Source organism: Triticum aestivum, chromosome 6D (assembly GCF_018294505.1).
Source record: "Triticum aestivum cultivar Chinese Spring chromosome 6D, IWGSC CS RefSeq v2.1, whole genome shotgun sequence".
NCBI classification, from domain to species: Eukaryota; Viridiplantae; Streptophyta; class Magnoliopsida; order Poales; family Poaceae; genus Triticum; species Triticum aestivum.
This window is the reverse complement of record NC_057811.1, coordinates 2,000,447-2,025,014: the sequence shown is the minus strand read 5'-3', so window position 1 is coordinate 2,025,014 and position 24,568 is coordinate 2,000,447. Positions and strand designations below refer to the sequence as shown.

At 45.9% G+C, this 24,568-nt stretch overlaps 1 protein-coding gene and 2 pseudogenes across 1 annotated transcript; 1 reads left to right on the top strand and 2 right to left on the bottom strand.

Annotated features, from left to right (window-relative positions):
* Positions 1–246: 246 nt before the first annotated feature.
* Positions 247–385, bottom strand: LOC123146588 (uncharacterized; annotated as a pseudogene).
* A 2,341-nt stretch (positions 386–2,726) lies between these two features.
* Positions 2,727–9,374, bottom strand: LOC123140755 (probable LRR receptor-like serine/threonine-protein kinase At1g51810). Its single transcript, XM_044560040.1, has 12 exons — positions 9,266–9,374; positions 8,446–9,013; positions 7,482–7,975; positions 6,652–6,796; positions 6,260–6,331; positions 6,102–6,167; positions 5,952–6,032; positions 5,207–5,358; positions 4,854–5,086; positions 4,569–4,698; positions 3,482–3,541; positions 2,727–3,397 (listed from the first exon to the last, which is right to left on the bottom strand). The coding sequence occupies exons 1-12, from the start codon at positions 9,372–9,374 to the stop codon at positions 2,727–2,729; spliced, it is 2,781 nt and encodes a 926-aa protein (XP_044415975.1).
* A 4,685-nt stretch (positions 9,375–14,059) lies between these two features.
* LOC123146420 (BTB/POZ and MATH domain-containing protein 3-like) lies at positions 14,060–17,144 on the top strand (annotated as a pseudogene).
* Positions 17,145–24,568: the final 7,424 nt, after the last annotated feature.

The following is a 24,568-nucleotide window of genomic DNA, read 5'->3' as shown; positions in this document are numbered from 1 at the left end:
CTCGTGGGCGGCCTCCGCGGCGACCCTTGTTGCTGTTGTTGTAGGGCCGACCGCCGCCGCCGTTGCCGCTGCGTGGAGGAGGGTTGCCATCGCCGCCTGATGGCTTGCCCTTGGTGCGCTGCGGCCCACGATAGCGAGATGAGCTGCCACCGCCGCATCCACCGCCACCGCGGCCGCGAGCAGCCGCGTTAGCAGAGGATTTGAAACCTCCACCGGACCCCGCCGAGCTGTAAAGGGCGAGACGCTGATCGAAGTTACTCATCTGGGCGTAGAGATCGTCGATGCTGATGGGCTTGGTGCGGGCGTCGTTGGCGGAAACGAGAGGTTGGTACTCCATGTCGAGGCCGGAGGTGATGTAGGAGATCAGCTCATCATCATCGATGGGCTTGCCGGCAGCTGCGAGCTCATCCACCAGGGACCTCATGTGGGCGAAGTAGGCGGCTACCGACTGCGTCCCCTTCTGCGCCGTGGAGAGCGCGACTCTGATGTTGTTGACGCGCGCCCTGGACTGCGACGAGAACATGTGGGCAAGGGCTGCCCAGAGCTCGTGCGGCGTGGCTATAGATGTGACCTGCACGAGGACTTCCTTGGTGAGGTTATTGAGCAAGTATCCAAGTACCTGCTGCCCTTCTCTGAACCAGATCGGATAGAGAGGGTTGGGTGTTTTCTCCTCCTTCCCGTCCTTGTCCTTCGTGATGATGAACTGGGCGGGCTGCAGCATCGTCCCGTCGACGTAGCCGAAGTAACCAGCACCTCTCAGCTGCGGCGTCACCTGGGCACGCCACAGAACATAGTTGGTGCGGGTAAGCTTCTCGGCGACCTGCCCCATGGAGGCGATCTGAGCGGAGCTTGAGGAGGACGACATGGCTGGTGGTAGGTTTTGCTAGATGTAGTGGATAGAGGAGGCTCTGATTACCATGTAAACGAGCGGAGAACGTCGTACCTCGTTAGAGGCGACGGTTGCGTGTTATATAGGCAGGGGCATCTCCCTGATAAGCATACAAAGTTGTTGGGATTACATATTGAGAAACAAGGACGATCTAGAGAGATAGAGAGATAAGAAGTTACAATAAGATGGACTCTATCTATCTAGCCAGGCCAGGTTCGGCCGGTGCGCCCTATGGGCCTATTGCACTATGTTTAACACGGCCCATTCCTCATGTGAGGCCGAGTTCATCGCGGCTGCCTGCCATGGTGTGTGGGTGGAGATCACCGGTGAAGATCTCCAGGTGCCGATGCTTCTTGTGGACAACAAATCTGCCATAGCCCTATGCAAGGATCCGGTGCTCCATGACAGAAGCAAGCACATTGATGTCCGCTACCACTTTATCAGAGAGTACGTGGACGAAGGAAAGATGTCGGTCGATTTCAACAGGACAGAGAACCAGCTGACAGACCTTCTGACAAAACCCTTGGGGCGCATGAGACTCATCCAACTGCGTGAGAAGACTGGTATGCAGAAAATAAGGTAGGAAGGCGCGTAGTTAGGGGGCCACGAGCCCGTTTCTTCAGTTGTACTGCAAATAAATTCAGTGCAAAGACAACAGAAAAGTCGCAAGTTTTACGCGGCACAAACCTCCTATTCTTCTTTCTCCTTGCGATTGTGTGAGTTAAGAGAGAGAAACCGTGCAGGTTATATCTATTTTTCACACTGTGCAAGTTTGCAGTTGGTTAGGATGAATTATTCATCCAGGATATCGGTGGCTCAGAACCGAGGGGTGAAGTGAAAGCGTCCCCAAATGGCGCTTGTATACTGTTATAACCTGCAGCCATGAGATTTTTATCTTTGAGGGAACGCAGCTATGTGTGAGATAAAAAATGACTGCTGGACAAGGGACACACGGAGGGGTTCAACGGGTTGTCGGGATACCAGTTTGTGTTCAACGCGGAGGAGGATGAGACGCTGCAGCGGGAGGCAGCCGAGCCGAGGAGCTGCCGTCGGGCGGCCGGCGACCATGAATAGGATCGGCCTCTTTACAGCTCAAGTTCGAACTCGCTCATATTGCAACTCCATTGCGTATAATTCTGTGATGGTCCATGACTCGGGAAATGTTCATAGGGTTTGGTAAAAGTAGCACCTATTTTTTTTAGCTTATTCCACACATTGCGTGACATATTAGGAATAAATAAGCAGAATTATTAATCAGCAATGCTTGAGGAGACAACTTGTTTAGGATTGGTCTGGGACTCCTAGTACTCCCTCCATTTACATATACAAGACCACTATGGAAAAATACACTTTGCATCATACAAGGCCACTAAGTAATCGAGACAAAAGTTAATGATATTTTCTCGAACTAGCAACCTATTTAATACTTGCATGCATGCAATCATAATGACACTCCAATAAGCTTCCTATCCCTTCCTTGGATGCATGTGCGGTGTATTAATGGTCCCACTAGACGAAAAAAGCAGGTTTACAAGGCAAGACATTCAATTTTACCTTGGTATCTGTAATATGAGTTTGTGGTCTTGTATATAAAAATGGAGGGAGTAATATATCACGAGTTCTGACATGAAGAATATGCTTCCTTTTTGAAAATTAATTAGTGCAACTAAGTAGCAGAGTTCGCACAAAAACATAACAGAAAAGAAAACACCACAGACGTGCCAGAAACATAAAATGAATCGATTACATTTTATGAACAACAAACAGGGACACATTTGAGCAGATCACCAAACTTTGACTAACCAGATGCAACAATAACTGGGTAGGAGTTTCCCTTTCACCGTCCAGATAAAGGGATTAATTCGGACATCCCACCAGTATAACCAAACCGGAAGGAGTTCTCCTCGGTTCTTACTCCAGATATCGTCAACTGAAATTGCCTTCGAATTTCAGCATCCATGGGGTTCATACTACAGGTTGAAGCAGAAACGGACATCTTTTCGCTTGAAACTACTGGCGGCAACTCTTTGAGCCTTGAAACAACTTCGGTCATGGTCGGCCTGTGGATGGCCGTGTTTTCAACGCAGTTCATGGCAAGGTCTACCACACTCTGGAGTGAACTGGCATCGTACTGATCCAACAACCTCTTGTCCACGATGTCATGAATACTGCCCATGGCAATCTTATGGCGTACCCAGTTTGGTAGATGAAAGGTTTGAGGCTCCATCAATACTGGGGGTTGGCCAGTGATGATCTCCAAAAGCACGATGCCGAAGCTATAAACATCTGTCTTGACCGTGAGTTGGAAAGTTGCATGGTACTCGGGGTCGAGGTAGCCAAGAGTGCCAGCAGCAACTGTTGATATGTGTGTGTGAGCATCATTAAAAGCACGGGAAAGCCCAAAATCAGATATTATCCCCACCAGATTCTTGTCTAGAAGGATGTTGGGGGTCTTTACATCTCTGTGAACTATTGATGGGGTGCATGACTCGTGTAGATACTCCAGCCCTATAGTTTATTGAAGTTCATACTTAGTCAAAACAAGCATACATGCATACAATAAAAAAATTAGTAAATAATTGAAATATGGACCTTGTGCAGCATCAAGTGCAATATGAAGGCGTTGTTCCCAATTCAAACTATAGTCATCTCCTGCATCAAGAAATACAAGATTAATATAAGTTTCTTGATACGTGCATAGCACATAAATATATGTTTTTATTATTGGTACTACTACTACTTCTACCACCACTACTACCACTACAACTACCACAACCACAACTACTAATACTATTATTGTTATCATGCTGTACATGTGTTTGCCGTACCAAATTATGCACACTGCCTTAATTGTTAAGCATAGAACAAATTGATGTATTAAGATCTTAAACCAGCATAAAACTGAGACTTGATATTCGAGAGGCGACTGATGCTTTTCCTTCTCTTTACGAGAGTTTTTGTTATATCCAAATCAAATTAAGAAGAGAAACAAATATTGAATTATTACTTTAAATTTTCCTCTAGAGTTGTTTTCATTCTTAATGGCTTTGAAAGATGCTTACAACTCCATCATGTCATGGCTATGACTCTAGGAGTGTAACTATGTTTTCCTCAGTTTGTTAGCCACATATCTATGAACAATTAATTGAACATTCCATGGTTGTGACTTCAAGAATGTGCAACCAGGGCCTTACTTCTTACTACATAATCTACATACACATAGTAACTTAAGTCCGCCAACTCAAATGCATTTACTCAGAGTAACAATAATAGTCTAGGCAACCAACCACACATGTAACAAGAAATCATGTTCACAGCAAGATGTCAAAAGGTGGACTACATTTACTTTGGAGTTCATTTCTTGTACTTACGGACATGTCCTATGATTTTTATATTACTCTGCAAAACACCATATATTCATATAATTTGAGAAGTACTTGTATCCCAAGGGTTAATTAGACTATGTGGTCAAGGTGTATGTTTTAGTGTTTGTTTTGGAGGAATTAAAACCCTGTATTTCTCAATCAGCATTTCAGATTTTACTTATTTTAGGTTTGTCTGAGGGTTAAAATTTATTGATTTAAGTCATAAACAACCTCTATATAATTTAACTACAGCTTAACAAGTCAACTATGTTTAATATAAACATTAATAAAAGGTAAAGAATTAATAAATAAACCTCCTCTTATGAGCTGTTGAAGATTCCCTCTCGACATGAAGTCATAAATGAGGGCAAGGCACTTCTTGTTTTGGCAATATCCTTTCAATTTCACAAGATTCTTGTGATGAACTTTGGACAAGGTTTCTACCTGCGGGAATACATATAGTTACAAAACATACAAGCCAATTGCATTTATTGGATATAGAATTATAGACTACATAAAGGGTATATTTATCTTGTTGACTTATTGTATACTTGCTATTGAAGAAAAAATGATTCAGCCATGTTGGTTTCGTGTTATACCTCAGGTAGGAAGTCTGTTGACTCCTCTATTGATGTTTCCATCAACACCTTAACGGCAACTTCATCATCATTTTCCAGTTTGCCATGATAAACAATACCAAAACCTCCTTTTCCAATGATTGATTGGAAGTCGTTTGTTATGAGCTTGAGCTCTACGTACGTGAACCGTCTGAGGTCCACATGTAGGGAAGTTTCCTCTTCATACATGGCATAATCCACATGGTCTGACTTACCTGCATAGTCAAAGAAGTTACATTTACATGCAATTTTAGGTATGAAGTTGTTGTCTAATGTCTACCTAATTTTATTGCATCGATGAAAGTGGATTTTAGAGCGTAAAGGTTATAGTTTACCTTTCAAGCATAACTTCCAGATTATGTACATCAATACTAGGAGGGATACCACGGGAACCGTCACTGCGATAAGCATTGTTTGTATCGTGTTCTTCTTCTTATTTGAGCAGTATGTATCTTTGACGTTTGAGCATATGGGGTTGCCTTCCAACCTTGTGACACAAATGAACAACATATCTATAAATCATCTCTCAAACATATTAGCTACAACGACTCTACAAAATTATGATTGTAACATACCTCTATTTTATAACACGACTAACCCTCTAATAGTTCTTATAAGGACCTCCAACCTCTGAATTAACAGAATGCATTGTTTTCAAATTGCATCCCATTATGAATATGTCATTATCTTCATCTCATGTTGAAGGCTCACAAATGATAAATCATTTGTAGTTACTAGATGCTAGTATATGTTACCGGGGTACGTTTGGATCAGTAAGCACTGCAAAAGTATGACTATTTACTAATTGTGTGGCTCAGCTTAGTCGCATTTGTTGAGAGTTTATGCATATAGCTGGTTGAGCTATAGAAGTGAACATGTGTAGCTCTTGTTTGGCAAGGCGTGCCAAAGGAACAGAATGTGTTTCCACCAATAATTAATTTATATAATATTTGCAACTATTGTTTCTAAATGTCCAATTATTCTTGTGATATGAACTTTGGGTTGAGCCTATTGCTGTGTTTTTTAGTTTGATCAGATATAGAAATATGTCAAGGAATTGTGCAATAGAGCATGTCAAACCTTAAGTCAAGCAAACCAGCCTGAAATCTTCGAAGAATAGAATGGGGGATTGGCCCAACGAGCTGGTTGTTTGACAAGTTGCTGGAAAATAATAGTTAAAATTATTCATGTGAAATCTATATCATCAACCAAATATGCAATCAGACTTACAGAATTTTGAGTGACCTTAGTTCATAGTCTGGAATAGATCCCGTCAAATTGTTGTGTGATAAATCCCTATATATGTTTTGTGCTTAGGGTCAAAATCATGTCAACATAATCGCAATAAGTCTCTAGCATATCAATACATTGTGGTAAGTACCACTTACAGGTTTTCTAGTGATACCATGTTCATAAATGATACAGCTAATCCACCTTTCAATCCACTCGCAGAGAGGTTTCTGCAAAAGCAACTCATGTTACAACAAGTTCTATTAATCTAGTGATTTAATCGAGCTGACATATATTTCCGTGGTCAAGGTTTACAATAAATTACATGTTTTTCATTTCAAGTAAATTATCTGTGTTATCAAGGTCTTAGCCGGTAAGAAACATGACTGAGTGTCCGTATAGTAAAATATTTGTACATAACAATACATATGTGGAGAAACACTTATATCATGAGGTGGCTTTTGTGGGGCATTTAACTTATGCACTTAAATTGTTAAATGTATGAACTCCAATGCTTTAATTTCAAATGTATATGGTATTATGTTCTTACACTGAAACAACCCTTGGATTCTGGTTGCTCTTTGAGTAGTCGCAAGTCAAACCTTCCCAGGAATATTCTCTTGGGGAGCACGGATCTCCATTCCAGTTTATTCGTGTCAAATTGTAGTGGTTTTTGACTTCTTTCATGTAATTGACTACAATAGGGAAAACACAGAAAAATATGAACCCAGAATAAAAAAATGTATATGTTGGTTTTAGGGCTTATATGTATTAAAAAGATGCAAACACTAACTTAAGTAGTTGTGTTATATGAGGGCATCCTTTCCATTTTCCAGATTGGGCTTCTAAAGATAGAGGTTATTTTTCAAGGTTTGGATTTTCTTGGGGTCTCACTGTATATACAAGGAGATACCTGCTATTGAATGAAGTATTCTTCGCCCGCAAAAAAAAAAAAAAAAAAAAAAAAAAAAAAAAAGAGAATGAAGTATACTAGAAGTTACCCTAACTTCTCCTATCTCTCCCCTATCACTAGCCGAAGCATCTCCAACAGCCTAAGCGGCAGGTCATAATAACAAGTAGCAAAGTTATTTCACATGCAACTATTTATGTTTTCATATAATTGAATAAATTGTATAAATTCATTGCTCAACTATGGTCTACTTAGGAGTTGACTATACAAGTGAGTCAGCCTGCTGATGAACTTGTTTCTATTACTTTAATGAGGATATGCCGGTCATTAACATTTCTTTATAAACGCATGCATGCAGCTGGAGGTGCTATTCAAGCAAGCAACTGAATAAATTCCAGCATGGTCATGTGAATCTGTCATATACTAAATGAGAAGTGTGTAATGATCGTGTAGTATATACATTAGCTTACCATCGTCCGAGTCAGTAGTGAGGTTATCCATCCGAACGAGGATGTAGAGCTCGAAAGCGTTGATCAACGGCGGGAGTGTCGAGCTGCCCGTCTTGTTCAGGAGGAATGATATATCTGGGTTCAGCAAGAACCGGCCGTTCTGGTGCAAGCTGTCCACCTGGAATCGTGAAGGGGAGAAGTCTGAGAACAGCAATTCGCCGGCGCTGTAGATGTTGAACCTCCTGTTCGGGTTGCTCCCATTGATCTCGGCAAAGTGAAAGATTGGGAGAAGCCGCAGGCTTTTAGTGTCTAGACTGGGATTTGCCGTCCAGGAGAGGGATAGCGTGGAGTAGTTCATGTCTATGGTCAAGGCATTCTGCATGATGACAGACGGTATATTGAAGAAGTTGTTGCCGGGGAGGCTCGCCACCTTATTGGTGGTGTTCAGGTTCATCCAGGGGTAGTCTGCGGTGGAGTCGTTCCCCCAGAAGCGGTCATATTTGTCCGTTGGATACCTTAATAGAACACAAGCACACACAAAAGACAAATAAATAGCTAGCATGGTACAATCTAGGTTTTGATTTTTGTTTTGTGAAATTTTTCGCCCGAGGCCGAGATGGCCCAATTTTGGCCATTTTCAAAAATTCCCCAAAATCCATTTTTTCACCGGAAGGTATTTTTCGCCCCAGGCCGAGATGGTCAAAATTCGGCCGAAATCCGTTTTTCTAGGCCGAAATTCAAAACACAGGGTACAGTACAGTTTGGCATTTAGTTATAATTTGTATGGGATCTAGCAACCCTGACTACTCATCGCCTTGAGGTTTACTACTATCAGTATTTGTTAGAAGCAATTGCAGGATGAAGGGAAAAAAGGAGCAAACACTTTAGATGCATTAAGACCCCTCATCTACTAGCAAACTGAATCGAAAACCAAAATTAGATCTAGTCCAAAATTATTATGGACGGACGGGACCCCTCATCTCACCTTGTCATAAAGTCGGCAACGTTGCCAAATCTGATTCGATGAAGATGGCTGATTGAAACAGAAGTATTGACAAAAGGGTACATCGTATCTTCGAGTGGCCTTAGCTCCAACGAGGATATGAAGGGAATCCCTGAACCCAAGTTTACCAAGCAGACGGACACGGAATTGCTCGGAGCAACGGTGAGCACCTCGTTCCATACCATGGTCCTCGCGCCCCAGTTTGTCAAGTTCACCATATCCCAGGAATTAACACCGATATGGAGCCCAAACAGAAACAGCGACCCGTCCCGACTCTTGTTCAACCCATCATAGTTGCCATAAGTAAACGTGGCTCTCACTAGATACTTCTTACCGATGGTGGATGGCAGTGTATAGCAATTCCTTGAGCCGTCAGGAAAGCTCATCAGGGTTTTTTGTTGCTCATTGAAGGGATCAGCCATAAACTTTTGAGATATCTGTTTTCTCATGCCACCCTCGACATATCCATCGTCAGGATCGAACCGTAGCCCGGTGGCGCTGTCGTTGTAGGAACTGCTGTTTCTCAATCCACAGTCGATGCTTATGAACCCTATATATATACAATGGAGAATATGTATCAATTTCATGTGCTCCAACATCCAACGGTTTGGGATTGATTGATGCAAGATCACTAGCTGTGCACTGGATACTCAGAAGCTGATAATAATGTATGGATGCTCAGATTACTGTAAAGCCAGATTTCTTTAAGTTGCTGATAATAATGTATGCATTGCAGATGGAGCATAGCTTAAAGAACTGTAGGATCTACAACAGAAAAGCTAAGAGGATATGCTTGTGTTACCAGAAGAAGGAGGCTGGCCGTGGACTTGAATCATCGTGACCAGGTTGAGCAGCAGCGCCAAGATCCGTGCCGGTTTGGTACTTGGCCAGCAAATGAAATTGATCACCATGGTTTCAAGCAAGAAACGGCGTACGTATCTCCTACAAGTGACTTGTGGAGTTAGTTATATAGCAGAAGGAAATATAATAATTAGCACGGCTTAGTGCTTGTTTCCCATGACTTGGCCTCCATGCGCACGGTGTGAAGAAAACAAAAGTTTGGTTCAAAGAAATGCAACTTGCCGTGGAATTTTGTTCATTGGTAGGTGAATTTGTCTTTAAAGAGATGCAACCTGCATTAATCTAAGGATAAGGAATTAATAGAGATACTGCATCTTGCGGTGGAATTTTGTTTGACCGTCATTGCAATTTCTCGCGCCAGCGTGCAGCAACCCGTGCGTTTTGACGAACCATGCAACTTGACCCAATAAGCTACATTGAGTCCGTCCTGGTGAATCAAGCTAGCGTTCAAAAAGCAACATATAGGCTATAGCGAAAGCACACGTTGATATTTCGTTGAATCACTCTGCTATGCTAGGTTAAAGGACTAACAAACTACAATTATAAGTCTAAAATAAAAGAAAAACATTCGAAAGGCCAAAGCCCACGATGCTAATGTAATCACATAAGCAACTGCTCCTCGTCATGGCGTGGTGCTGCTGGGAATATCTGGGCGAACGTGCGCGGGAGCCATTAAGCAAAGGATCATTTCTTAATCAGCAAAATGACAATCAAGTTGAACCCACGTGGTTAAGAAGCCGGTGCATCCCGAATCCTAATATAAAACACTTCATTGGAAGGGCCTTCGTTCGAATCCCCTCCAACGTAAACAAATATCACAACCCCAAGCAAAACAATGTGCGGGAGCCATTAAGCAAAGGATCGTTTCTTAATCAGCCCACGCGATTAAGAAACGATCCTAAGCAGACATATATATATATATTTATGTTTCTCATTCAAAGCAGCCCACGGGAGCTTGACCAAGACTTGGGAATCAATCCCATGATTGCACGCGACGCTTTGCTTTGGCTCGCATGAATTAGCAGTCTCCTTAGACGCTAACTCTGTACATTTGTCTTCTCCTCATCCTGACCGAACTGATCGAGCTACCTAGTACGTGTCTATTGTCGAAAAGTATTGGGTAGCATTGTCGAGGTCACAGCGTATCGACTGGACGGAGCTCAGCTAGTAGATGAACTGGACGACGCAGGCGACGCCCCATCTCTCAACCAGAGCCAGCCCGTGAAGTGCAGCAGCACCTCGCGAATCTCAGGTGGGAACAGAGATGACATCACCGGGTTGTCCCAATCATTATAGGAACAACCACCTGTCTCCAGGAAGTCTGAGATTGATAGAACAACAAACTACCTAAAATGCTCCTAACTAGTACCCAATATAGTACTACCAGAAATTTGATGTGGTATTGCCTTATTTGGGCCGTCCAACCACAAAAACAAACGGTCCAAATTGACTTGATGCACCGTAGAAGGTCTCTAAGGTACTTATCCACGTTTTTGTTGGGGGCACCCAAACATGGTTTTAGTTTGTTACACGGTTATTTGGGTTGACGCAAAACCTGTTCTGGTAAGCACTTAGCAGATAGGTGTTTTTTTAGCAAAGTTTTATTAGCTCACCTGCGGGTGATTGCGATTTGTGCGCCATCAGCTAGGATGTAGGATCGTCCACCACGGCGCTCGGATCGGTGACGTCATCAATGAAGACAAGCTACTCGAAAATTCCTCGCTGTCATTCCCACCCGGCCGGTTTATGCAGATTGCCCTTCTCCGTTGAGACGCTGCTCAATTCGGCCACGTTCACGGTCGAGGAGGTCACGGGACACCTCCAGGCATGCCTGGATGAGGACCAAGGAACCAGCGGTGGCGCCGTCGAGGCACGCCTGGATGAGGACCAAGGAACCGGCGACGACAGCTCCTCCTCACCGAGCAGCAGTAGGAGGCTCGGAAGATGCAGCCACGCGGAGGGGGCGCCGCTGGGAATGGTGATACCCATGGCACCGGCCGCACCGGTGATGGAGAAAAGGGCGCGAATCCTTGTCAACAGGCCCCGCCAGTGCGCGGTCCGAACGACAACATCGTCGACAAGGAGAAGTTTCGGCACTGCGGCAACTGGGCCCGTGAGTGCTGCAAGAAGCAGTGTGACGAGACCTCGTACAGGCCGAGGAGAACGATGGCCCTGGGATCATGATGGTGTGTGTCATGGACGTTCACAAATGCGCGGCTCCCCGGTCACCGCCACGCCAACCACGGAGACCACGTTGCACACCCGTCACGTGCACACGGGAGGCCAAGTCTTCCTCAAGGAGGAGAGGGTGGTTATCCTCCGCCCGCGATGATGTTGAGCACCGCAGGTTGTGGACGTTTTGCGGACGGTTTCGTGGTGGATGGACATCCATGGACGTGGCACAGTTGTCTTTGTGGTCGATCACCGCTCCTTTACCAAGGTCTTCTACATCCCGGCGTTGAAGAGCAGTGTCGTGAGCCTCGGTCAGCTTGACGATACGACAACCACATCCACCGCGACACACTCACCTCCTAGACCAGCGCAAATGGGTCACATTTTACCTTTCATCATGAAGGTAAAAACCTGGCCAAACTGTTTGAACCGGCTTACCTTTCAACATGTGCGTCTAGTGTGCCTCGCTGTGGGTCATGTCTCTGAGGCATGGCGCTCGCACGTGCGGCTCGGACACCTGCACTTCAAGGGCATGCAGATGCTGGCACGGGGTAGCCTCGTGCGTGGACTCCTGCACATCGAGCACGCCAACGGCGAGTTGTGCGAGGCATGCCTTGCCGGGAAGCAGTGACGCCTGTCGTTCCCATATAAGGTGCGGTACAGGGCACAACAACCCCTCGAGCTCGTCCACGGAGACTAGTGCGACCGCATCATGCCAGCGACGCAAGGAGGTCGTTGTTACATCCTGCTCCTTGTCGATGACCACAACCGCTTCATGTGGGTGGACCTCCTCACCTCCAAGGATTAGGCGGCAAGGGCCACCGTCAAGTTTGGGGTCGCAGCTGAGGTGCAGTGCGGCCACAACCCGCAGGTACTACGCACCAACCGTGACGACGAGTTCACATCGGCCACATACTACAAGCAGTGCGCCGAGCAAGGTGTGCAACGCCACCTCACCAAGCCTTACATGCCCCAGCAGAACAGTGTCGTCCAGAGGTGGAACCAGACGGTGCTCGAGATGGCACAGAGCATATTGAAGGTGAAGCCGGAGCCGAGCATGTTTTGGGGGGGAGGTGGTGCTCACAACCGTCTTCATTCTCAAGCGCTCCTTCACGAGAAGTGTCGACAACATGACACCGTACGAGGCATGGTACTGGGTGAAGCCAGATGTGTGCTTCCTCCGCATCTTCGGCTGTGTGGGCCTCGTCAAGACTGCGCGTCCTCAGCTGAAGAAACTAACTTTGTGCACTGCTTGGTTTGACTGAGATGTTCAAGAAAAAGGAAAGTATGGTGGCATTGGCAGCGTGGGCGTCCGTAATTCACATGAGGCAACACACACACACACACAGGCACACAGGCATGCCGGTGTGTCTGCGAGAGTACTAGTTTCAACGCAAGACAAAATGAATCCATCTCAAACGGAACCGATGGTCTGCTTGGAAACTATAAAGCCTGCGGTAACATAATTAACTCGGTGCGCCGGTAATTCAGGAATCCTCCTTCTCATCAGCTTGAATTGGCATTCAGGCAAGGATGATCGTTACCCTTGATACAGTTACAAACTCTACTTGCTAGATTCTCGATGCTATCATTCTCTCATTACCTTCCACATATTTAAGCCTAACATGTTGCCCACATACAAGCATGACTTCCACTTCATGGCCAACCTTGTGATGGCTATGTTACCGCTTGCTCAAGAAGCCTGACAACCTTTCAAAAATGTTGGGGCTAAGATTGTTTTGTGTTTGGTGTGCAGGTATTGAGGATTTGGGTTACAGAAGAAATCACGACTAGTTTGATAAACCTTGGTTCTTAATTGACTAGAAGTTGTTTTGTACTTTTTGTTTTGAGTTTGTCTTTTATCATAGAGTTAGTAGCTGTTGGTGGAGTTTCTGTTGCGCGGCATGCGGACTCGGGTTTTGCTTTTTACTTTTTTTGTGGGTTTATGTTGTCGACTGCTGGATCTTGAATAATTAATAATATATATGGCCGTCTGCATTGCTCGATGCAAAGGCCAGGGATTATCCTTCTTTTGTAAAAAAAAAGATACGAATAGGGTATCTAGAGTGTCGTTTTTGGCCCAAAATAACCTAAACACAAGTGTGTGTGTTTTTTTGGCATGTCCATATTTTTTTCATCATCCATTGCCATTGGAGACGCTCTCTCGCCATGGAAGAAGAGGGGCTCGGCCATGGCATTGGAGGAGACGAAACGTGCAGGCACGCAAGCATGCAGTAGCACCAGTGTGAACGAAATGGATCCATCTCAAATGGTCTCCTCGTAAGTTTGAACACCATCGATCGAGGTTATAAATGAGCCTCTCTCCGCAATCAGCACCTCACGCTCGACGTCTCCTCTCCCTGAACCTCACCCTCGCCGTCTCCTCGGCCGGCTCGTCTCCTACTATCCCACCAACGGCCGGAGCTTGGTGATCCTCCATTTTTCGATCAGTAAGTGCGCAAACTCATCTTTGACATAGCCTGATTAGAGATCCCATCTCACGCGATTCTCATCGGATCCTATATATGTTTCTCGCAGATCTACTATTGGAGGTATGTCAGGCATGGCCTTCGCTGGCGTATCTCTCATCGCGGACGGAAGGCTGTGCGCCTCCACCGAGTCGGTCTTTGACTCCGGTGCCGACAGTGGGTACCACTTGCTCGTTGTCGAAGGCTACTCGCGCAAAAGAGACAACTCGCACAGGCGATTGCATCCAGTCTCGCCCTTTCATTATTGGAGGCCGTCGCTGGAAGGTCGACTACCACCCTAATGGATTTGACACGAGTGACCAAGAGTTTATCTCGGTTTTCCTCGTGCACGACGAATATCTCAAGCACTACGTTCAGGCTCACGTTGCCTTCAGTTTCATTGGCCAGCCTGAGTTGCGAGTGCCAAACCTCATTCGTCAAAAGCACCCATGTTGCTTCTATTATGATTGCAGTCTTAGCGATCAGCCTGCAAGATTAGTGACAAGGGAGGCTTTCGAAAGATCAAGCCATCTCAAGAATGACAGCTTCGTACTACGGTGTGATGTTGTTGTTCTCGACAAGAAGGACGACGAGAGCGGCGAGGAAGAGGAGGAGGAGCCTGCTCGTCCATTCATCAAATTGCCACCGTCCGACTTGCCAAGCCATTTTAGCGACCTGCTCCTAAGCAAGGAGGGTGCAGACATTACGTTCGAGGTTGGCGGCAAGAAGTTGACTGCACACCGGTGCGTGCTTGCAGCCCGATCTACCGTATTCAAGACACAACTCTTTGTCGCCATGAATGAGGACGCTGCTGCACCAAGTGTAGTGAAGATCGATGGTATCGAAGCAAATGTCTTCACGGGCTTGCTTAATTTCGTCTACACTAATGGAATGCCTGACTTCGAGGATGCGATGCCGATTTCGTTGCTGAAAAGTATGCACCATGGCTGCTGCAGTTGCTTGAAGGTGCGGAAAGATACGATCTCCAAAAGTTGAAGTTGATCTGTGAAGAGAAGTTGGCCAATCTGATATGCAAGCGCCAAGGTTTTGGTTACCGAATGAGGCAATTTTACCGAGAGGGACTGATAAATGTGGTTACCACGGTTACCGAGAAATACCGAGAATATTTCGAGCGAATTTTATAGTTGAATTATGAATTCAAATAAGTTAATGAATGAATATTCGAACTAGAGACCTCTTAAGACAGGAACTAGGTTGCTACCAACACGCCAGAACCAACTCTCATGACATTAATTAGAACCTACGTACTTAATTGTAAATCGAGTGTTTAAATTCAAAAATTTCAAAAAAATGATTTTTTTGCTTGGTATGGTGATTTACCGAGGGGCACGGAAATATGCGGTAACCATGGGAAATCTTGAAATTTCGACCGGTAACCAAAACCTTGGCAAGCGCACGGTGGCAGGCATTATTGTCGTGGCTGAGCGGAGACGACGCCGCTGGCTGAAGGACGCCTGTTTGGAGTTCATCAAAACTCACACGAGTTTGCACACAGTTTTTACGGCTGATGGCCTGGAGCAGATAATCAGGGCCGGCCGCCCCTCCGTTCTCCAGGAGCTCATCTCCACCTTTGCTTCGCAAAAAAGGTGCAGGTTTGTAGTTCTTGTATATACAATCCGACGTATGTCAAACTGTCAATCCACTAGTAGAAAAGGGGGCTTTTGTCCCGGTTGGTAAGGGCCGGGACTAAAGGGTCGTTACTAATGCCTCCCCCCTTTAGTCCCGGTTCTTACACGAACCGGGACTAAAGGCCGTCCACGTGGACGCAGCCTAGAGCTTCACCTTTTATGATATTTTTTTTGAAAAAAAATTTGCGAATATTTTTTTTAATTTTTAAATTTCTGAATTATTTTAACCTCTAATCTCTAATCACCACCCCTCATCACTGCTCAATTTATCCTCTAATCTCTAATCACCCCTCATCATTCCAAATCATCTAACTTCCCGGACGGTCACCCATCCTCTCTCTACTCCAGCCTGAGCACGCTTAACTTCCGGGTTCTATTCTCCCTCGTTTCCAAGTCTGCACTTGTTGTTTTCCTGACAATAGTAAGATGTCAATTCTATTAACCCTCAGGAATTTAGCTTGAGCATGAAGTGACACATTTCACTGTTTGAGTTTGAAACTATTGTTTTTAAAAAACAATTATTATTTAGTAACACTAATATTTCTGGAATAATTAGTTTGACCATTGTTTGACCACTGTTTGACCACTGTTTGACCAAAATTAAAAAAACTGAAATAATTATTTAATAACACTAATATTCTAGAATAATTAGTTTGACCATTGTTTGACCACAGTTTGACCACAATTTGAATTTTTTTGCCTCTCCAGATCTTAAAAGCCCCGTAACTTTTTTTCTGTTAGGTTTTGGAGGATTTTGAAAATGTTTAACGGGGTTCCCCCCGTTAAATTCGGATGTAACTTTTCGAGTAGATGATTTTTCATATAAAAAACTTTTTCATCCGAGTTCGTATGCAAAAGTTATGCCCATTTTAAGAAATTCCAGAGAGATTTTGCAAATAAAGTCAAAATTCATATTTGTAAATTTTCCCAACAACTAGACCACATATCACATGGGAAACTTATTTTTTTTTATTTTTTTGACATTTCCATCATTTTTTTTTGTTTTTTGTAAAACTGAAAAAGCGGTCCGGGGGGGTAGAGTTTGAAAATGGGCCCTTTAGTACCGGTTCGTGCCATGAACCGGTAGTAATGCCTCAAAGCCCATTAGTACCGGTTGGTGGCACCAACCGGGACTAAAGGTTAGACCTTTAGTCCCGGTTGGTGCCACCAACCGGTACTAAAGGGCCCAGGTGAACCGGGACTAATGCCTTAGCCGCACGAACCGGGACCAATACTCACATTAGTCCCGGTTCGTGACTGAACCGGGACTAATGTGAATATTGCCCTGTGACGAAAGCCCTGTTTTGTACTAGTGATCGTCCGTCTACTTGCTTTGAGTAGTGCTGTTCTAAACTTGACTGCATGTTTTTGTGTCCTCCGTCCCACTGACTATATCGTTTGTGTACTCTTTCCATTTGCAGCAGTGTACGCCGGTGTGGAAGGGGCAAATGATACGGGCGCAAGTGGCCAAGCTGAAGATGGAGGCGAACGTGATGCTGGATCGAAGAAGCGTAAGATGGATGCGGCATAGAGATCATGTTGGGGGTGGGTTTCTCTAGATTGCCTGAGTGCTGATGTTTAAGCTGTTCTGCTTGAACCTTGGAATACTGAATATGCATGGGGTCTTTCATAGACCGGGCGTTTGGATAAATTGCTTTTTATTTAAATTATATGTATGAAATTGCCTTTCATTTTGTCATCTCTGTTGAGATGTTAAGCTGAAAACATTTTGTTTGGATGCATGCATGGGTGACTTGCTAATTCAACCAGTTGCAACTTGCAAGCCTGCAGAATGGCCTGAAGGGTGCACGTTTTTAACATGGTCCCTTCGCCGTTAAGGGGGTCCTGCTGTAGAAATACATGCCTGTGTTATACAAACATCTGTGATCCATAGTTATCCAAGCAAAAGATTGAATGATCCTTGATGCCGAGGACACTGCAGAAACAAAAACAACTCATCTTATAAGACCTTTGCCGAGAGCACACAAAACGGAACGGAAAAAAATGTGGTATGACCGGGTCGCACAAGCCCAAACGGAAGACCACCTCGCGCGCATGACATATAGTTCGCCCTTTTACGCTGGATGAAATCAAACTCGCCCTTTGGGGGATGGACGTTAATGCTAGCCCCGGCCCGGACTGATTCGGACCCGCTTTCTACAAAGCAAACTGGAACCTGGTCAAAGATGATTTGCTCTCCCTTCTCTCCAATTTTCACAGCTGTTCGGCGGATCTGCGGTGCATTAACAAAGCTTACATTGTCCTGCTTCCCAAAAAAGTTGGGGCCAATCAACCTGAAAACTTTAGACCGGTGTCCATCCAGAATTGTGCAGTTAAGATTGCCTCTAAATGTTTAGCTAATCGGGGGTGCAGGTTGTCATTCCTGACATTATCCACCAACTTCAATCTGGTTTCATTAGGGGCAGAGGAATCACGGATAATTTTCTCCATGCCACCGACATCATCCAGTCGTGCTTCAAAAGGAAAATTCCCTCCATTGTTCTTAAACTCGATTTCCACAAGGCTTTTGACTCTGTTTCCTGGGCCACTCTCTCTGCTATTCTCTCTTCTAAGGGCTTCCCTGGGCTCTGGGATAGACGGATCAAACTTCTTAACGGCACCTCTACACCCGCTATCTTGCTAAATGGGAAACCCGGGCCTTGGTTCCCATGTCACTGCGGGCTAAGGCAGGGTGACTCCCTCTCCTGCAACGCTTGATCACCCAGGCCTCGGACACCGGCATGCTCTCTCACCCCCTAGATCCCACTCTGCCGTGCCCGGTTCTGCAATACGCAGATGACACGGTGATTGTCCTGCCTGCGGCGGCAGGCCAACTCCTCCACCTCAAGCCACTTCTCTTACAATTTTTGGAGGCCACTGGCCTCACTATCAATTTCAGCAAAAGTACCTTCTCCCCCATTCATGTGGATGCAGATACCTCTCGGCATCTTGCCGAAATACTTGAATGCCACGTTGCTAGCTTCCCTCTATCCTACCTGGGTCTCCCGCTATCTACTTCTAAGCTCAATATGTCGGCCTTCTTTTACATCATCGACAAGATCGATCGCCGGCTTGCCGGTTGGCGGGGTCTGTTGCTCTCGCTTGCGGGTCGGGCCATCCTCGTCCGGGCTGCTCTTCGTGCGCTCTCTATCTATACCATGGGTGCGCTTCTTCTTCCGGTCGGGACTCTGCAGGAGATAGACAAGCGCTGCCGGGCCTTCTTCTGGTCTGGGTAGGACAAAACTACGGGCGGGCTGTGCAAAGTGGCTTGGGACCTGGTGTGTGCTCCGTTCTCCCATGGGGGTCTAGGTTTCGCCTCTCTAAATCATATGAATGTATGCCTCCTTCTAAAACACTTGGCCAATCTTCATGATACAAACTCAATGCTAGCTCCCACCTACATCCTGAACAAATACGGTTGGTCCCCTGTGCATGATTTGGGCATGCTCAGCCACCCGACCAGTCGGCACCGGCTATATGGAGAAACTATGCGCCGAATAAATGTCGAACCTTCATTTAGCTGGCGCTCAAAGATCGTGTCTACACCAACGAACGGAGACTACGCAGATCAATCGCCACCTCGGATGCCTGCCCTTTCTGCGGTACCGAACGACGACATCATCGACAAGGAGATGTGTTGGCACTGCGGCAACAAAGGCCACTGGGCCCATGAGTGCTGCAAAGAAGTAGCGTGATGAGACCTCGTCCAGGCCGAGGAGAACGACGGCCCTGGGCTCATGATGGTGTGTGTCATGGACATTCAGGAACGCGCGGCTCCCACGGTCACCAGCACAAAGACCACGGTGCACGCTCGACACGTGCACATGGGAGGCCAAAAGTCTTCCTCAAGGAGGAGATGGTGGTTATTACGCCCACCCGCGATGATGTCGAGCACGACGAGCTGTTTCCTCGACACCGGTGCAACGGACCATATGACTAGTTCCCTCGACGCATTTGCCGAGCTAGACCGCTCGGTCGCCGGATAGGTACGTTTCGCGGACGGCTCCGTGGTGGGTGGACATCCATGGATGTGGCACGGTTGTCTTTGCTGTTTATCACCGCTCCTTTACCGAGGTCTTCTACATCTCGACGCTTAAGAGCAACGTCATGAGCCTCGGTCAGCTTGACGGTATGACAAACACATCTGCCACGCGGCACGCTCACCGTCCGAGACCAGCGCAGTCGTCTCGGTCAGCTTGACTCTCGCCAAACCGTTTGAACCGGCTTACCTTTTGTCATGTGTGCCTCGCCGTGGGTCACGTCATCGATGCATCGCGCTGGCATGCGCGACTCGGACACCTGCACTTTGAGAGCATGCAGAGGATGGCGCATGGTAGCCTCGTGCGTGGACTACTGCGCATTGAGCACACCGACGAGTTGTGCGGGGCGTGCCATGGCGGGAATCAGTGATGCATGTCGTTCCCACAGAAGGCGTGGTACAAGGCACAACAGCCCCTTGTACTCGTCCACGGCGACTAGTGAGGCCCCATCACGCCAAGCACGCGAGGATGTCGTCTCTGCATCCTGCTCCTCGTCGACGACCACAACCGCTTCATGTGGGTGGACCTCCTCGCCTCCAAGGGTGAGGCAACACGCACCATCGTCAAGTCCCGGGCCGCGACTACGGTGGAGTGCGGCCACAAGCTGCAGGTACTGCACACCAACTGTGGCGGCCCGTCCACAAGAACAACGTTGTACACGCATTGGCAGAACGTTGTTGTCGAGAGGCGGAACCAGACGGTACTCGGGATGGCGTGGAGCATGTTGAAGGTGAAGCCGGAGCCTACCATGTTTTTGGGGGGGGGGGGGGGGGGGGGGGGGGGGGGGGCGCGGCGGTCACGACCGTCTTCATCCTCAAGCGCTCCTTCACGAGAAGTGTCAACGACATGACGCCATACGAGGCATGGTACGGGGTGAAACCAGATGTGTGCTTGCTCCGCATCTTCGGCAGTGTGGGACACATCCAGACTGTGCGCCCTAGTTGAAGAAACTTGATGACAGGAGCACTCCCATGATGTTCATCGGCTACGAGATTGGCTCCAAGGCTTACAGGATGTACAACAGTGGGAATCAATATGGGCATACATGGCTCTGCTCGTGTGGTGGCATTGGCGGCATGGGCGGACGTATTCACATGAGACGAAACGCACATGCAGTAGCTGTGCAGTACCAGTTTCAACGCAAGACAAAATGAATCCATCTCAAACGGAACCGATGGTATGCTTGGAAACTATAAATCCCGCAGTAACGTAATTAACTCGTCGCGCACGCAATTCAGGAATCCTCCTTCTCATCAGGTTGAATTGGTATTCCAGCAAGGATGATCATTACCCTTGATACATTTACAAACGCTTGATAGATTCTCGATGCTATTGTTGTCTCGTTACCTTTGAGATATTTAAGCCTAACATGTTGCCCACATACAACCATGACTTCGACTTCATAGCAAACCTTGTGATGGCTATGTTTACTGCTTGCTCAAGATGCCTGACAACCTTTCAAAAATGTTGGGGCTAAGATTGTTTTGTGTTTGGTGTGCAGGTATTTTAGAATTGTATTGAATAATTGTTGATGCAATATTGTGCCGGTACAAGAGGTATATATAAGAGTCAAGCTGCACCCGACCTAGTCCTATTACAAACCAAGTATTAGTCCTAATCCTATTACAAGTTGTATGCTAACATTCCCCGCAGTGTCAACGGTAGGCTCGACGACGTTGAGACTGAAACGAATGTCTTGAAACGGAGTAGTCGCCAGGCCTTTAGTAAAGATATCAGCGAACTGAGCAGAAGTAGGCACGTGGAGAACGCGAACTTGACCGAGAGCCACCTTCTCTCGAACAAAATGAATGTCGATCTCAATATGCTTGGTGCGACGGTGTTGAACCGGATTCCCTGACATGTAGACAGCTGAAATATTATCACAGTAAACAATGGTAGCTTGCTTAATAGGACGGTACAGCTCCGACAGAAACTGGCGCAACCAAACCGTATCAGCAACCGCATGAGCCACAACGTGGTACTCAGCTTCAGCAGATGAGCGGGAGACCGTAACCTGCCTTTTTGAAGACCAAGAAACCAAATTGTTACCAAGAAAAAAGAAATCCGGATGTGGACCTACGAGTATCTGGACAACCAGCCTAGTCTGCATTAGAGTAAGTTGTCAAGGAGGTGGGAGAGGATTTGTTGATATGGAGACCTAAGTCTAGTGTGCCTTTGAGATATCAAAGAATACGTTTGACATGATTGTAGTGTGGAATACGAGGATCATGCATGTATAAACAAGCTTGTTGAACAGCAAAAGAAATTTCAGGACGAGTGAGAGTGAGATACTGAAGTGCACCGGTAAGACTACGATAAAGAGAAGTATCAGAGAAAGGATCACTGTCGGCAGAGAGTTTAGAACCTGTATCAACAGGGGTACGAGATGTTTGACAATCAAGCATACCAGCACGAGAAAGAAGATCTAGAGTGTACTGCCGTTGAGACAAGAAAAGACCAGCGGAGTCATGGATAACAGCAATACCTAAGAAGTGGTGAAGAAGACCTAAATCTGTCATAGAAAATTCGTGGCGAAGAAGAGAGATAATATGATCTAAAAATTGTTGTGAGGAAGCTGTGAGGATAATATCATCAACATATAAAAGAAGGTAAGCAGTGTTGTTGTTGTGATGAAAGGTAAAGAGAGAAGTGTCAGAACGGGAAGGGGTAAAACCGATGGTTTGAGCATAAGTAGAAAAGCGTTGGAACCAGGCACGTGGTGCTTGTTTAAGACCATAAAGAGATTTTTGAAGAAGACAAACATGATTAGGATAGGAGGAATGTTCAAAGCAAGAGGTTGTTGACAATAGACTGTTTCTTGAAGAGAGACATGAAGAAAAGTATTTTTTGACATCTAGTTGATGAATTGGCCAGGAAGAAGAGACAGCGATGATCAGGAAAGTGTGAATAGTGCTGGGCTTGACAACTGGAGAGAAAGTCTCATCATAATCGATGCCGTGTTGCTGAGAGTAACCACGGCATACCCATTGAGCCTTATAACGTGCAAGACTCCCATCAGAATTAAATTTATGGAAAAAAACCCATTTGCCCAAAACGATATTTGTATTGGAAGGACGAGGAACTAACTGCCACGTGTTATTCTGCAGAAGGGCATCCTATTCATCTTTCATAGCTGCGGCCCAATTAGGATCTAGGAGAGCTGATTTGTAAGATTTGGGTAGAGAGGAAGGAGATAAAGATGCATGAAGATTGAGACGATCTTTTGCAGGTAAACAAAACCCGGACTTGGCATGTGTGCGCATGGTATGATCGTTAGTAGGAGCTAGAACGGGAATAGCATGAGCAGGAGGGGTGGGGGAAGATGTGGTGGACGCGTCCAGCGCAGCGGAGGAAGCGGGCGCGGGAGATGGTGGTGGAGACTGCGGCGGCAGGAGGTCTGCCGCGTCAGAGTGTAATGTGTTTTCCTCTGCCGGGACAGAGGTGATGACAAAGTGGTGGCGGCAGAATCTGCTACTGCGGCTGGTTTTGCTGGATAGGTGGGCGGGTGAAAGAAGGGAAGATGATTGCGATGAGAGGGACTAGTGGACGGCGTGGATGAGGTGGGATCTAATTGTTGACGCTCGGAAAAGGGAAAAACGTTTTCAGCAAATGTTACATGACGAGACACATGAACACGACCACTAACAAGATCTAGACAACGATAACCCTAGTGCTCGTCAGAAAAACCTAGATGGACACACGGGATAGAGCGCGGGGAAAGTTTGTCAGGAGAAGTGGAGTAGGAGTTTGGGAAACAAAGACAACCGAAGACGCGAACGCCGGAGTAATTTGGATGAGAGAGAAATAAAGAGAAGTAAGGAGTAGTTTGTGGGTTAACTTGAGATGGACGAATATTGAGTAAATATGTGGCCGTGTGGAGTGCCTCTGCTCAGAACATCGAAGGCATAGAAGATTGAATGAGGAGAGTGCGAATGATGCCATTAAGAGTATGAAGAGAACGCTCGGCTTTGCCGTTTTGAGGGGAGGTATAAGGACAGGAGAAACGTAAGAGAATTCCATATTGTAGAAAGAAATTTTGATTTTTAAAGTTGTCAAATTCACGACCATTATCACATTGTATGAATCTTATAGGAAGGAAAAAGTAGACCGAGACATAGCGCTGAAAGTTATGGAATATATTATGAACGTCGGATTTGTGGCGTAAAGGAAAGGTCCAAACATAATGAGTAAAATCATCAAGAATCACGAGATAATACTTAAAAGCAGATACACTTTCTATTGGTGATGTCCAGATATCACAATGAAGTAATTCAAAAGGAAAAGTACTAGAGGATTGAGAGGAACTAAAGGGAAGGCGAACATGTTTGCCCAATAGACATGACAGACACATAGAAGAATTATGAGAATCTCTATTACAAGGTATTGAAAATTTCACTAAGAAGTGTGGATAACACATTTTTATTGGGATGGCCGAGACGTGGGTGCCACAGATCAACAGAGGCCACCATAGATGTGGGAGGAGCAGCGACCAGAGCACCATGGAGAGAATATAAATCACTGGAGCTATTGAATGAAGCGATCTCGGCCTTGGTCGGGTAGTCCTTCACAGACAAACCAAAGGGGTCAAACTCAACAGAAACATGATTATCAGTGGTGATTTGGCGAACAAAAATCAGATTTTTAATAAGAGCGGGAGCTACAAGAACATCACGAAGAAGCAAAGGCTTAGTCGTTGGGGATTGGATTTGAGCCTGACCGACACAGTAAATAGGAATAGAAGATCCATCACCGAGAGTAATAGAGGGAAAAGGCGAAGGTGTGCAAGAAGAAAGAAAATTACTCGACGCAGACATATGACGAGAAGCACTAGAATCGAAAATCCAATCCGTACCTTAGTTCCCTTGTGCAACAAAGTTGTTCTTAGCTTGTAGAAAAGCAGCTTGGTTCCAGCTCG